Source organism: Oryza sativa, chromosome 4, assembly GCF_034140825.1.
Source record: "Oryza sativa Japonica Group chromosome 4, ASM3414082v1".
NCBI lineage: Eukaryota > Viridiplantae > Streptophyta > Magnoliopsida > Poales > Poaceae > Oryza > Oryza sativa.
In genome coordinates, this window is record NC_089038.1 from 31051042 (window position 1) to 31065748 (window position 14707).

The window sequence follows — 14707 nt, forward strand, 5'->3', positions numbered from 1 at the left end:
TTTTTTTTAAAAAATATATATTTTGAAACAGGAGCTTTTTTATTCTCTGGATGCCATATTTTTTACAGTTAAAAAAAACGCTCTGTCACTGTTCACTTTGTATAATTTGGCCTGATATCTACTACCACTACTACTACAGTTTGAATTCAACATGCAAGCATATAGATTTGAGTTGCTTTTGTCTATGCAGTTTGGTGAAGCTATACTTTTTACAGAAATTTTAGAGCTATGTTTTGAATGCACAGTTCCTATAAAAAATGTGCACTGGCGTAGTATCACTTTGCCAAAGGGGACATATATCACGAATTCCGATGGAATCCAAGGTGCTTTGCGAAAAAAAGTCACAGCCCTCATTGACTCGCATCTTCTTCCACTTCTCCCCCATTTCCACCTATAAAGGCAGCCATGGCTTCCAGCCACACACCTCCATCCTCCCAACCCAAACCGAGCGCAGCGCACGGACCGAGATCTGCGCCCGGCAGCGGCGGCGAACTCCGGTGAACCAACCATGGCCGTGGACCTGATGGGCTGCTACGCCCCGCGCCGCGCAGACGACCAGCTCGCCATCCAGGAGGCGGCCACCGCCGGCCTCCGCAGCCTGGAGATGCTCGTGTCGTCCCTCTCCTCCTCCTCTCAGGCCGCCGGGGCTCACAAGGCCTCGCCGCAGCAGCAGCCGTTCGGCGAGATCGCCGACCAGGCCGTCTCCAAGTTCCGCAAGGTCATCTCCATCCTCGACCGCACCGGCCACGCCCGCTTCCGCCGCGGCCCGGTCGAGTCGTCTGCTCCCGCCGCCCCCGTCGCTGCTGCTCCCCCTCCTCCTCCTCCACCACCGGCGCCGGTCGCTGCCGCCCTCGCGCCGACCTCCTCGCAGCCGCAGACCCTGACGCTGGACTTCACGAAGCCGAACCTGACCATGTCGGCCGCGACGTCCGTGACATCCACGTCGTTCTTCTCGTCGGTGACGGCCGGCGAGGGAAGCGTTTCCAAGGGCCGGAGCCTGCTCTCCTCCGGCAAGCCGCCGCTGTCTGGGCACAAGCGGAAGCCCTGCGCCGGCGGCCACTCCGAGGCCACCGCCAACGGCGGCCGCTGCCACTGCTCCAAGAGAAGGTAAACAAACTCCCACGCCACTTCACTTCTCGAACGCCTCGAGCAACAATTTCCTCTCTATTTCGTGTCACCTTCTCACGGTGGATTGGATTCCGTGTGCTTCCGCAGGAAGAACCGGGTGAAGAGGACGATCCGAGTGCCGGCAATCAGCTCGAAGATCGCCGACATCCCGCCGGACGAATACTCGTGGAGGAAGTACGGCCAGAAACCCATCAAGGGCTCCCCTTACCCACGGTAAATCTCTTCCTCCTGCTTGAACACGAAATTCTCCCAAGAAATTCATCGCGGTTTGCAACGAACCTGACGTGTTCTGCGATTCGATTTTCAGGGGCTACTACAAGTGCAGCACAGTGAGAGGATGCCCCGCGCGGAAGCACGTGGAGCGCGCCACCGACGACCCGGCGATGCTGGTCGTGACCTACGAGGGCGAGCACCGCCACACGCCGGGGCCCCTCCCGGCGCCACCCGCCGCCGCCGCCGTCGCCGCGATGCCGGTGTCCGTCGCCGTGTCCACCGGCAACGGACATGTCTAACCTAATTAGCTCCATAATTTTTTTCTTCCTTTTTTTTTAGTTGCTTCTCATCAATCTAATGATGCGTGTAAAGAAGAAAAGATTGTAGAAAGAGGACGAGGGAAACTTGATGCTAGAGAATTACCGTCTCCAGTTCGTTCTCAAATCACAATTAACCGTGATAAAAAAATCACAATTAACTCCACTTAATACTCTTTTACTCCTGCAAATAAGCAACTAGTACGACGTTGCAGTGGATTGAAGGCAAAGAGAGGCAGGAGTTGACAGGAGTTGACAGGAAACCGATCTGTCGCCTCCGGTGTAAATCCGCTCTTGACTTTCAGACCCCGATTAGATTACATTTCTTATCGTTTTACGCGCATGATCCGGGACTTGCCGGAGAAATTTCTTCCGTCACCGAGCCGTATACGACACAAAAGGAAATTGAAGTCACCAACAACTATCAGTACCATATCTTCTCGACCCGGTTAATAACGACGGATTACTTTGACTCCCATTGATTGATTAAACCATTATCACAAAAAAAAACACACAAAATGCAGAAGTGCCAGCCAACCACTCCAGCTATAGACTATTTAGCGTACAGAAAAGATTAAGGAGTAGAGGAAGAAAAGAACAAGGAGTCATACATTGCGATTAAACAAATGGGCAATAATTCATTCACTCATCCCCCCTTTTGTCCGGTGGCGCTGCCCTGTGCAGAGGTCAAGGGGGGTGGGCACCCAAATTTTGCGCCTCTCCTTTATTCCGCGCCACCCCCCCTCTCTCTCTCTCTCCGACGGGTGGGCCCCACGTGATTGGCTCCCGGTCAAAGAAGGTGACCGGTGAAGGGTCGCTTTCTCTCCGCTGCACCCCGTAGTTGACCGCACCTCATCACTCACCCCATAGAGTACTCCTCTTCTGCTTTTACTTTGAGATTTTTTTTTCGGTTTCTGGCCTTAAAGTGGGGGGCGTGTGTGGGGCCCACTCGCCACTGAGAAAAAAAAAAGGTGGGGGCCCTCAGTGTTTTTATTTTAATTATTTTTTCAACTCCTCGGTTGGCTCGCCCGCCTGCCTCTTTTGTTGTTGTTTGTGGAGGAGCCGAGCCGAGCCGAGCCGAGCATTCATCCGTTGACTTCCGAAGCCGTGCGGCGCGGCGGAGGTAGAGGAGAGTAGCTCACGTAGGAGAATTCGCTTCTAGGCTACGCGTGGCTCATGGGGTCTACGCTCTACAGTACCGTCGCGAGTGATGGTAGGTTGGTTCAGTTCATTCAACGTACTCTAGTGCTGTCTGATGATATAGGGGACCAAACTTAAAATGAAAATAAAAACAATTCTACTCTAGTGATAACAGTAGTAACTTTGTAATGCAATGTTTCCAAAGTGTGCAGGTGCAAATGATAAAGAGAGACTAATTGGGTAGCTCATTTACTAGCTAAATTAACCATGAGTATGAATCCTGGACTTATTGAACCAGTAATGTAATCCCAGTTTCTATCATTAATAAATTTCTCTCTTTACTGTCAGAAAAGATGGTAACTCTGTAATTCATTATCTAAGTATATTAAAGGCAGTAACTGCTAATATGCTCTTCTTACAAAAAAGTCCACTTGTATCAAGAGAAAAACAATAATAAGATTTCTCCAAGTCTCAGACAGCACATTATGTGCGTAATTTGCACGGTTCATGCTCCCTTTCACCTTTGGAGCACTTCGGCTGGATCTGTGCTCAGCTCCACTAGCATCGATGCACACACAATAAAAATTGCAAGTTGTTTATAGAAGCTGCCCCTCTACTCAATTGGCAATTTTACCTTTGCGCATGCATATATAGTGGCCATTGAGTTACATATCCAAGACTACTGTCACAAGTCAATGAAGCTAGAATATACAAATATTGTGAGGTCTTTGCCCTAGCAAGCAATTGAGCTATAGATTGTAAAAAACATTGCTGTTACTTTTATTTGAAGCTAACTAGAGAACATGGCCGGTGGAGGAGAAGGGAGAGTTGGACAGCTAGAACATTCTTTGCATCTACCCCACTTTTAGCCTAACCCATTCTGAAATCCCATTTCTTTAGTCCTGGTAATCCCTGTGTTGAGCTGATCTACTATAGTTCCCTTCCTCGATCAGATCAACCAAAGCAAGGCACATTTCTCCCTCACTCTCACTCTCACACCCCTGGGTGAGCTGTCCTAGTGGACTTCCATCATGGGCTTGGTGTGACCTAAAGCTTAGCTAGAGTGTGTGATGAGCTACTAGTGATCATCTTTTTTAAGTATTGCAAGCTTAACAAGATCTCATGTAAGGAAGCAATATAGTAGTGGCAGTTAGGTTTGATGCCACATCTATCTATCAATCAACCAAAACGTTAGTAGTACGTACGCTTTTTGTGGAGTTTGCAATTGTAATGTTCTGGCTTGTCTGGTCATAGCTTTTGCTTGTGTCTGCAGTGTGGTGAGCCACTTTGCACTGTGGCTGACATGTGAGTAGCAACTCATCTGGTCCTTAATCGCGTCAGTATGTAGATCGGGTGGTTTATGCGCTCATGGCACCATAACTAATGCAAACAAGAGAGAATGGGGTGGGAAAGGGGGTGCTATCTTCATAGTGGAGATGGAATTGTTAAAAGTTGGGGGCAAGTAGAATATTTGGACTTTTGGTGGTCTTCTCTCAACCAAAGCTCACCATCGAGATGGCGTTAATTAGTTATTATTACTTCGTATTAGTACTACTAATTGTCTAGAGGCCACATGATTTGACTAATCACCACTGTTTTTGGTGCCTAGCACGGGTGACCTATCTGCCCAACGACTTGTAATTGGTCGTTTATTTCCACGGGCCCGTGACGGAGTGCGAACGATTGGACCAAATCGAGGTGATTTCCATCCTAACACTATTGTATTACTAGTAGTTGTTTTGGATCATTTGGCAAGGGGGACAAATCGCATTTTATTTCTCTTTTGGAGATTAGTAGCAGTAGCGAAAGGGGTCAGCAGACAAGTCGCATAGGATGGTGCCCCACCTGGCGAACAAGTTGCACGTTGTTTAGTCTCTGCTGGCCATGTTCTCTTTCGTGGATTCGGATCTCTCCGGCCTCGAGGTTTAGGTCAAACGGCACCGGTCGAGCCTGAGCCTGTTTTTTGTGTGACAGCAACTGCCCGATTGACAATGCAGCCATCGGCGGATGTCAAAGCAGGCGAGAAGATGTGAACCCCGCGGTTTTCTTGACTGGTTCCAAGTGCCCTTGTTCCAATTGATACTTCTGAATTGTTTAATTTGAAACCATCAAACGGTCCACGACCACGAGCGTGCCTCGTCCGTAGTAGCAGCGTTGAAGTAGGCAAGGTGAAAGAAGTACTGAATCGTGTGTGTCTTTTCCGCTGTAGCAAGTGCCCGAGACGGGCCGAGGAGAAAACGTCAGTTCGACACAGCTGGTTGCCAAGACCAACACGGGTTTGGACGCCTCGGCAGTCGGCACCACGGCACAACGCGCTCGCAGCAGCGGGGGCGCGCGGCCGCGGGGAGATTTTGTCGCGTGGTCCGCCGGTGTAGAGAGGGGGACGTGGGCCGCAATGCGTGCGGTGGCGGGATTGTGGCGGTCAGCCTGCTCGCTGGAGGGAGAGGAGGACATGCGGCCTGGCGGGGAGGGGACGCGGGCCGTTGCGTGTAGCGTTGCCGGCCACGAGATGGCTGCGCGCGGAAGGGTTAAATTGGCCCATAATGATGTGTTGCGCGTACTGGGCTATAGACGACGCGCTGGGCATAACAGCATAAGGCCTGAGGTTCACCAAGCAGGCTGTGCTAGGCAGCAGAAAAGTGGCTGGGCTTCTCCAATGAGCCTGAGATTTTCCGGTCCAGTTGATAACACGGCCCGTTGTAACACTAGATTCACGGATCGCAGTTCTAACATTGGCCTTTTCACATTACTGCTAAAATGAACGTTTACAAAATTTGGTAATGCTGTTCTTTTTGTAAGTTGGTAATATTGTCAAAGTTTGATAGAATAGGCTGTCAAAATTCTCTAAGCATTACCATTCCCATCTGTTTGGTAACATACTAAATGCATCCAAATGTTTATCAATGTTTATCCAAATGTTATTTTGAGTATGGTTCAAAATAACACTAATCTGAACATGCTTTTTTGAAAAAGTTAGAGATTTACTTCATCAGATGGAAAACATTACTACCATCTCTGATGCATCAAAATTTGGCACCTTAAAAACATACCATCTTGGACAGCTTGGACTTCTGTAAATCTATCTATTTCAATCCAAGATTTCAACAAACTTGAGTAGATCTATGTCTGATAACATACATAACTTATGTTTCTCCCGTTTCTCCCGTAAACAAAACACCGTAAATCTATATACTCCCAACGTCCCAATATATCTGACATTATCTAGATTTGTTATATTATGAAATGCCACATTTGATATTAGGTACATTTATATTAGGACGGAGGCCGTGCCACTCGTAATACATACCCAGTCGGCTAAGGCTCTCCACAGTTCAGTAATTCAAGTTACGCACGATATGAACTTATTCGAGAAAAAATTGGGGAAAACATACAGTAGAATTTTGTATCAGGAAACAGTAACAAATTCACAACCATGCTGTCCTTGCTTCCCCTTCGCTTGCCGTTCTCCGCAGCCGCGACGCATCCAAACTCCACTTTCCTCCTCCAACGCGCCGTTAGGCTTCCCATCCTCCCGATCTCACCGCGAGCCAGCATGAGCGCCACCGCCGCCACGCCGGATTCCTCGGCTTCCGCCGCCGCCGCCGCCGTTGGCGGGGAAGTGGGGAAGGAGGCGGAGGATGTGGTGGTGCAGTACGTGGTGCTTCGGCGCGACCTGGCGGACGCGTGGCCGCTGGGGAGCGTGGTGGCGCAGGGGTGCCACGCCGCCGTTGCCGCCGTGTGGGCGCACCGCGACCACCCGGACACTGCCGCCTACTGCGGGCCAGACAACCTCGACCGGATGCACAAGGCGTGTTCGACGTTTTGCCTCACAGAAACTCATCGCTCCTGTTTTCACACTCCCTCTATTAAACTGCTGCATTGCCTCTTGTTACATAGGTGTAGAACTGACTGATTATAGTGATTTAGAATGCTAAATGGCTAAATGATTCATTCATTACAGAGAGTACTGATACTGTAACCTGTCCCAGTAGTTTCTTGCGAAGCCGGATTCAACTCATGCCTCTGGAATAGTGTAATTTTGACAATTGATTTTTGTTCCGGCTACAAGATGTATCCCGAGCGAAAAAACAACTGCACTAGTACCTACTACTTTTATCCTGCATCGTTTACATTCTGTTATATGTGGCATCAATAGCTGTGCTGAGAGCCTTTTTTGTGTATAGGTAACACTGGAGGTGAAAGGAGAGACACAACTGAAGAACCTGGCTGAGAAGCTGGAAACCGCTGGTGTCCGGCACAAGGTGTGGATAGAGCAGCCAGAGAACATACCAACTTGCATAGCGACTGCGCCGTGCCCAAAGTCACAGGTTTCTTCATTCTTCAAGAAGCTCAAGCTTTGTAAATGAGCCACTATTTAGGATCCTCAAAATTCAAAACTTTGCAAGCAATCTGTCTTTTCATTACTGGTTTTATCGTCAAAGGTTGGCATTAGAAGTCACACCAGATACTGCAGCCATGTACTGTCTATACCTGTTCCATTTTTGGATTTATTGATCGTGCATGTTTTTGCCATGGGACCATGGTGGCGGGTTGATGAAGCAATCAGTGAGAAATTGACATTTTTGTTCTGAGATGACTTTGGGCCATTCTTTGATTAACATAGATGTGTCGAATAGGTAGAAACTTAGAATTGATGAAAGCAACATATGATTTCAGGCACACATATCGATTGGAGACCCATATATTCTTTATCCACCAGTTAGTTGAATAGTGCTGAAACATGTTGCTTGGACGATAGTTTGCAGGTCCTACTGATATTGCAGTTATATACAACGTTGTCCAATCTGTGCATCCCGTACAAACTGTATAACACTGACGTTAGGAGGTCTTACAGATAGGGGAGGTTTGGGCTCCTTTGGAACAAGGGATTTTCATTGGAAATTTGTAGGATTGAAACCCCATAAGAATTTTTTTTCCTATAGTGCCCTTCGGTTTGAAGGATTGGGCTAGAAAATTTCCATAGGAATGTTTCCCTTCCTACACATTTTTGAGGATTTCTAACATGAGCTCAAACCTCATTGTTTTGATTTCCTTTGAGAAGTCCAATGCTCTACCTCTCTTCAATTCTTCATCTCTCCTCTTAACTTTGTTCTAATGAAATTTTTCCTAGAAAGTTCCTGTGGAGGATCCAAGCGGTTCATTTGACGAATTCATATGTTTTCAATTCCTGTAGAGTTGTATATGTCATGACATTAAATTCCTGCATTTTTGTTTTTCGATCCCTGCATTTTTCCTATTGTTGTAAGCTAGAAATGTCCTGCTTCAGTCCGGCGAAAAGAAATGTCCTGCTTCTGGTAGGTAACCCATTTCACCCGCTATGCCGCAACGGTATGCTTCTTACTTTGTTTCTCTGCAATATGATCTTCTTAAATATGCAAATCTTTGATTTTATCAAAATGAGCAGGAAATACTAATCAAACTTTGGGACCACTCCATCTGGAGGACACCATTACCCAGAACACTGCATCAGTGGTGCTTAACAAACAGACATGGAAGAAAATTACCCTTGTTATGTACATCAATGCTCTAGATTGTACTACAGCATTTTTTACGTCAAACAAAAATTGTAGAGCTATATACTGTATGCGAAGCTACAAACCTCTTCATGAGAACATATACACACCTTGCAGCAGCGGTAGCAGCTAGCAGCAGCAGCATCATCATATCTATCCTAATTAAGTACGAGAGCATGACATCATCTGAAGTACACCCCTGAAGCAAACAGGCAACCAGTACACAGAGTAGGCAGAGGCGGATCGGATCGGCCATATCAACAATGCTTGGGCGAATTCCTCCGCGGCGAGAAGAGGCGGCGCGGCGAGAGCATGGTGAGGAACCTCGGCGAGGCGATGCCGTTGAGCGACCGGTAGTCCGACATGAGGAGGCCCTCCGTGTTCTCGTGCACCCTGGTGCGCCCGGGCGTCATCCTCGCCGTGAAGGTGCTGTACTTGACCAGCTTGGGCAGCCACGCCTTCTTCTTCCTCTTGCCGTCGCCGCCGTTCATCCTCGCGGTGAGGTAGGCGCGCATGGCGTCCAGGCCCTGCTCCACGACGTCCATGGGCGGGGACACCAGCGGGTTGCCGACGGCGCTGAACCTGGCGAGCTTGGTGAGGCAGCCCATGGAGTCCGGGAGCGCGGCGATGGAGTTGTAGCTGACGTCGAGCTCCCGGAGCGAGGCGAGGAGGCCGACGGCGTAGGGGAGCTCCCGGAGGAACTGGAAGTTCTGGCTGACGTTGAGCGCCTCGAGGTTGGCGAGGTTCTCGAGCCCGTCGGGGAGCGCGCGGAGGCAGTTGAGCCGGGCGTCCAGCGCCCTGAGCGCCGTCATGTGCGACGTCGAGGAGGGGAGCTGCGCCAGCTTGTTGGAGTTCACCGACAGCTTCCGGAGGCTGTGCAGCTCGAACCCCAGCGTGTCCGGCAGCTTCGTCAGCTCGTTGAAGTTGGCGTGCAGCTCCTCCAGCGCACTGCCACACGTCAATTCAAAAAACTAACATTAGTAAACACCGTTTTAACATCAAGCATTTCTATGTACTGAATTAGAAATACTTAGTACTCCCTCTGTTTCATATTATAAGGCTTTTTAGCATTACCGACATTCATATAAATGTTAATATAAATGTTGATGAACTTAAACACATATATATGTCTAGATTCATTAACATATATATCAATGCTAGAAATCTATTATATAATTAAAGGAATAGAAAAAGAAGCCTTCACGTTCGCTCTCATGGCTTAGAAATTCTCACATTAATCAGAGAAAAAGAAAAAACAGAGTCCATATAGAAATACAATTTAGAAATAGCTAAAATCTGGAATTAAAAATTAAAAAATAAGGAATATTAGAAGAGGAGACTAGAGTCCATATAGAAATACACTTTAGAAATAGTTGAAATTCGGAATTAAAAATAAGGAATATTATAAGAAGAGTATAGAGTCCATATAGAAATACAATTAGGAAATAATAGAAATTCGGAACTAAAAATAAGGAATATTAGAAGTAGAGTATAGAGTCCATATAGAAATACAATTAGGAAATAATAGAAATTTTGAATTAAAAATAAGGAATATTAGAAGTAGAGTATAGAGTCCATATAGAAATATAATTAAGAAAAAAAATAGAAATTTCGGAATTAAAAAATAAGAAATATTAGAAGTAGAGTATAGAGTCCTTATAGGAATTTAAAACTAACTAAAATTCAGAAAAAAAAGGAGCCTCCACGTTCGCTCTCATGACCTAGAAATTCTCACATTAATCAGAGAAAAAGAAAAGGCAGAGTCCATATAGTAATACAATTTAGAAATAGCTGAAATTCATAATTAAAAAATAAGGAATATTAAAAGAGGAGACTAGAGTCTATATAGAAATACAATTTAAAAATAGTTGAAATTCGGAATTAAAAAATAAGGAATATTAGAAGAGGAGACTAGAGTCCATATAGAAATACAATTTAGAAATAGTTGAAATTAGGAATTAAGAAATAAGGAATATTAGAAGAGGAGACTAGAGTCCATATAGAAATACAATTAGGAAATAACTAAAATTCGGAATTAAAAATAAGAAATATTAGAAGTAGAGTATAGAGTCCATATAGAAATACAATTAGGAAATAACCGAAATTCGAAATTAAAAATAAGAAATATTAGAAGTAGAGTATAGAGTCCATATAGAAATACAATTAAGAAAAAAAAAAGAAATTTGGAATTAAAAATAAGGAATATTAGAAGTAGAGTATAAAGTTTATATTGGAATTTAAAACCAACTAAAATTCAGAATAAAAAGGAGCCTCCACGTTCGCTCTCATGGCCTAGAAATTCTTACATTAATCAGAGAAAAAAAAAAGCATAGTCCATATAGAAATACAATTTAGAAATAGCTGAAATTCAGAATTTAAAAATAAGAAATATTAGAAGAGGAGACTAGAGTAGTTATTACACATTAGTAGTTTTGAAAAGTTATTGCAAAATTTAAAATTATGTTGTTATTGTAATATATTTTAATAATATAATGAGAAAAATATGTGCTATTATATGAGAGAAAATATAATGATGCTAGCCGCGCAATCTGCGCGGGCCACCATGCTAGTTATTATAATATAAAACAGAGGAAGTATGTTTTAGAACGAGACAAGTAAGGATTGAGATCCCCTGACTTATCAGTTAACTTTAGAGTCACTGGCATATGAATCCATAGTAAAAATGACCCACATATCAGTGTCTTAAATTCATGTGACTTAAGTCGGAGAATATCAATCCGTAGTTGATTGGTATGTAGGAGAGGCGGCGGTGGCTCACCGGCACTCCTCGATGGTGTTGGGGAGGGACTCGAGCAGGTTGCCGGAGACGTTGAGGACCTTGAGCTTGGAGAGGCAGCCGATGGAGTTGGGCAGCGATTTCAGCTGGTTGGACCGCACGTCCAGCACCACCACGTTCAGCAGCCGAGCGATTATTGACTCCGGGATGCTCTGCGGTTTTCCAAAACGGAAGGAAATTTAAGTCTCGTATAAAGATCGGATTTTTTTTTACTTTCTCCGAAGTTTTGTCAACTGTAAAAAAAGGTTAGTACAACCAGAGCATACGCACAATTAATCTGCATGTTCTTTTTTGCCGGTACAGTACTGCAGGCAGTACCATTTCTCCCACCAAGTCAAACAGATAGAGAGATAAGTTTGCAACTTGCAGGTATTTTCGTCTTTAATACCGTTCATCCCATAATAAAACTTAAAGTTCATCCTACTGGTATACGTATGCATGGTTTCAGAATATTCTTGGCTCTTACAAAGCCATCACTTATTTGATATTTTTCGTCCTAGAAAATGACAAAATTAAGGAGGACAAGCCAAACGGCAAAAAAACAAGAGATTGTGAAGAGGGATGCATGGCTAGTTAGGCTCATGTAGTATTAATAATATAGGCCATGCTTATCTCATACAGCTCGACTTAACTTATCACCAAGATATAAAACTACCGTACACCGTTTGAAGATAAGTTCTTGCTGGTTATCCATTACTATAATACTCTGAATAGATAGACAAAGAAGCATGTGATCTAGCTAGCTTCCAGATCAAAAGTAGTAGTAATAAAATTAAACCACGTATATATGAAATCTACCTCAAGATTGTTGTTAGAGAGATCCAAGATGGTGACTTGACCAAGAGACATGGTGAGGTGTGGGAGGGCATCCATGGACATGCCACTCATGTCTAGCTTATGCTCCTCGTTCTTCTTCTCCTCATGATCATGCAACCCTCCTGCAAAACCAGCAGGGTTAAGGTGTCCACGCCTCCTCTTCTCTCCCATTTCCCTCATGCTTCCAATCTTCTTCTCCACTTCTGATATACCTAGACAAAGGGACAAGAAAATGATGCATTAGTAAGGTAGGAGAGAAGAAACATCAGCAATAATTAGCACATCACTGTACATCTCACAATTATGTGAGCCCAAGCCAAAGAGGCATGCTTCTGATTATTGCTAGGATTGGGACATACGGCCAGTACACAGCCATATTGACAAGGGAACATAAGGGGTGACCACCATTAATTGCATGTTGCAGTCAGAATAAACAACATGACTAAGATAAAAAGAGTTTGGTGAGAGAGAGAACGAGCTTAGAGAGCGTACGTACAAAGTGGAACAATAATGCATGTGGGTACGGTGAAGTGGAAGGGATAGAAAAAGATTAATTGTTTTTAACTGAACTATTTCTTGTTCTAGCTAGGTTATAATTAACCCTAGGCATATTAGCTAGGCAACCCTCTCATAATCTAGCTAGAACAACGTTATATATATAGTACGGAGTAGCTTACATCATTTTGTTAGCTCCTGTAAAAGAAATCATATGCTAGATACCCCTCGAGATGGGTTATCAAGAACAAGAAACTGGACACAAGTTCTTGACAGAAAACCTCTCTACATCGCCAAAGACAGCGTTGAAACCAAGATTAGAAGAGCACACAGCTAACTAAAGAAGGATATTACTCATTAAAAATAGCCTGCACTAGCAAGGGAGAGGACGAGGGTATTTAAGTTCTCTTTCTGACTTTCTGTGTGTCTATTTTTTAAACAAAAACATTCAAAGCCAGAATACTTGTATCAAGAAACCAAGTAAAATGGTATTATTATTTTTTGAACGGAAGTAAAATGGTACTCCCTCCGTTTCGAAATGTTTGACACCGTTGACTTTTTAGCACATATTTAACCGTTCATCTTATTCAAAAACTTTTGTGAAATATGTAAAATTATATGCCTGCATGAAAATATATTTAACAATGAATCAAATGATAGGAAAAGAATTAATAATTACTTAAATTTTTTGAATAAGACGAACGGTCAAACATGTGCTTAAAATGTCAACGGCGTCAAACATTTCGAAACGGAGGGAGTATTATAGTAGAGCTAGAAACCACTACAGCTAGAATCACCGCAAGCAAAATGGCGGAAAACAACGAGCTACCGAGAACATGAATCCTTAGCAGGAGAAACCCCGGAAAACCGACACAAAAGATTAGCAGTATCTCGCGCGCTCCCTCATCGCAAGAAATCCAGGAGAGAAAACCAGTAGCTAGCTAGCTAGCCTCATACCAAATTACCCCCAAAAACAAGAGGAAAAAAAAAAAACCTTCAACAAGATCACTCTAGCGGCCGCATGCAAATACTCCGGAAAAAACCACCAAACGAACTGAGCACGAAGCAGCAGAAAAGCAAAAGCAAAGCTCTCACCTGGTCAGGCTCAAGAGAGTTCTTCAATTCAGAGCATGCAGCACGCAACACGGCTTGAGGCAACGAGGTCTCGGCAAAGCTGAGGAGGAAGAAGGCGCGGGATGTATGGTGTGGTAGCCCTTGCAGCGAGGAGAAGCCCTGATATATAGTAGCTAACGCGAGAGGTGGAGAGACGACGATCCGAGGCTGGCTGCTGCAAACTGATCGATCGATCGGCGCAACCGCAACCGATGGATCCAACAGCTGAGCTGACCCGATGACCCTTTCCACACGGTACGGATGCGCCGTGCAGCTTAGCCAGCTTGATCTTCTTTTCTTTTTCCCCTTGAGAAAGCCAGGTTGATCATTAGTACTATATCGGCTGGTTTTATATTTTTTATTTTTGAATAAAAAAATGTAAGTTGATTTATAAAAGTTCACTGAATTTTTAGTACTAGTAGTGGTGTAGTGGTGGGGCCCACGCCTGCAGGTAGTACTGCAGGTCGCGGCCGCCGGTACGGCCGTACGTACCCACCCCCACCTCTCTCAACGGCTGACTTGCTCGGTTTGTTTTGGAAGGTCAAATATAATGCATTGGGTAACGTAAGTTGAAGAAGCCAAGGAGAGATGCTGCAGGCGACACACCAATAAGGGTCACCGCTTGATAATAATCACCCCTTCATGAACCGGAGGGCTAGCTGATCTGATTAGTGGGAATGTAGGATATGAGATGGATTTCAAAATATATATGTTCCGTACGTCAGTTGCGCAATCGATTTATATTGAGTTAAGTCGTCTAATGAGTTAAATCTGTTGTTGAAATTTTTGTAAATATTTTCTCCATTCTCTTTTATTTGACGTCAAATTTAAAAGAAAAAAATAACCTAAAATCGGATAAGACATTCTGGACAGACAAACTGTCTAGATTCACAGTAAAATGTCTCATCCGGTTCTAGATTCTTATATTATATTTTTGAATGGATGAAGTATTATTCAAGATTTTAGGCCACTCAGGTTTTTGGTTTTTGAATGTTGGTAGCTCAGAGAGTCGTGCTTGAACCATGGTATCTATATGACTTCTTTTTCCACATAAATTGTTTTTCTAGTGACAATTAATTCTTTTAAACTGGAGGAAGTGTGTAAATCTATTATATTATTAAAGGAATAGAAAAAGGAGCCTCCACGTTCGCTCT

At 44.4% G+C, this 14707-nt stretch overlaps 3 protein-coding genes across 3 annotated transcripts; 2 read left to right on the top strand and 1 right to left on the bottom strand.

The window, feature by feature from the left end:
• The first annotated feature begins 428 nt into the window (after positions 1–428).
• On the top strand, positions 429–1772 carry LOC4336909 (WRKY transcription factor WRKY51-like). Its single transcript, XM_015778146.3, has 3 exons — positions 429–1107; positions 1216–1341; positions 1436–1772. Exons 1-3 carry the CDS (start codon positions 509–511, stop codon positions 1638–1640), a joined length of 930 nt encoding a protein of 309 aa, XP_015633632.1. The 5' UTR covers positions 429–508; the 3' UTR covers positions 1641–1772.
• Positions 1773–6216: 4444 nt separating this feature from the next.
• On the top strand, positions 6217–7331 carry LOC4336910 (uncharacterized). The gene is made up of 2 exons (XM_015781382.3): positions 6217–6606; positions 6983–7331. The coding sequence occupies exons 1-2, from the start codon at positions 6232–6234 to the stop codon at positions 7163–7165; spliced, it is 558 nt and encodes a 185-aa protein (XP_015636868.1). The 5' UTR covers positions 6217–6231; the 3' UTR covers positions 7166–7331.
• A 939-nt stretch (positions 7332–8270) lies between these two features.
• Positions 8271–13764, bottom strand: LOC4336911 (plant intracellular Ras-group-related LRR protein 1-like). The gene is made up of 4 exons (NM_001402419.1): positions 13536–13764; positions 11928–12157; positions 11112–11281; positions 8271–9280 (listed from the first exon to the last, which is right to left on the bottom strand). Exons 2-4 carry the CDS (start codon positions 12123–12125, stop codon positions 8590–8592), a joined length of 1059 nt encoding a protein of 352 aa, NP_001389348.1. The 5' UTR covers positions 12126–12157; positions 13536–13764; the 3' UTR covers positions 8271–8589.
• Positions 13765–14707: the final 943 nt, after the last annotated feature.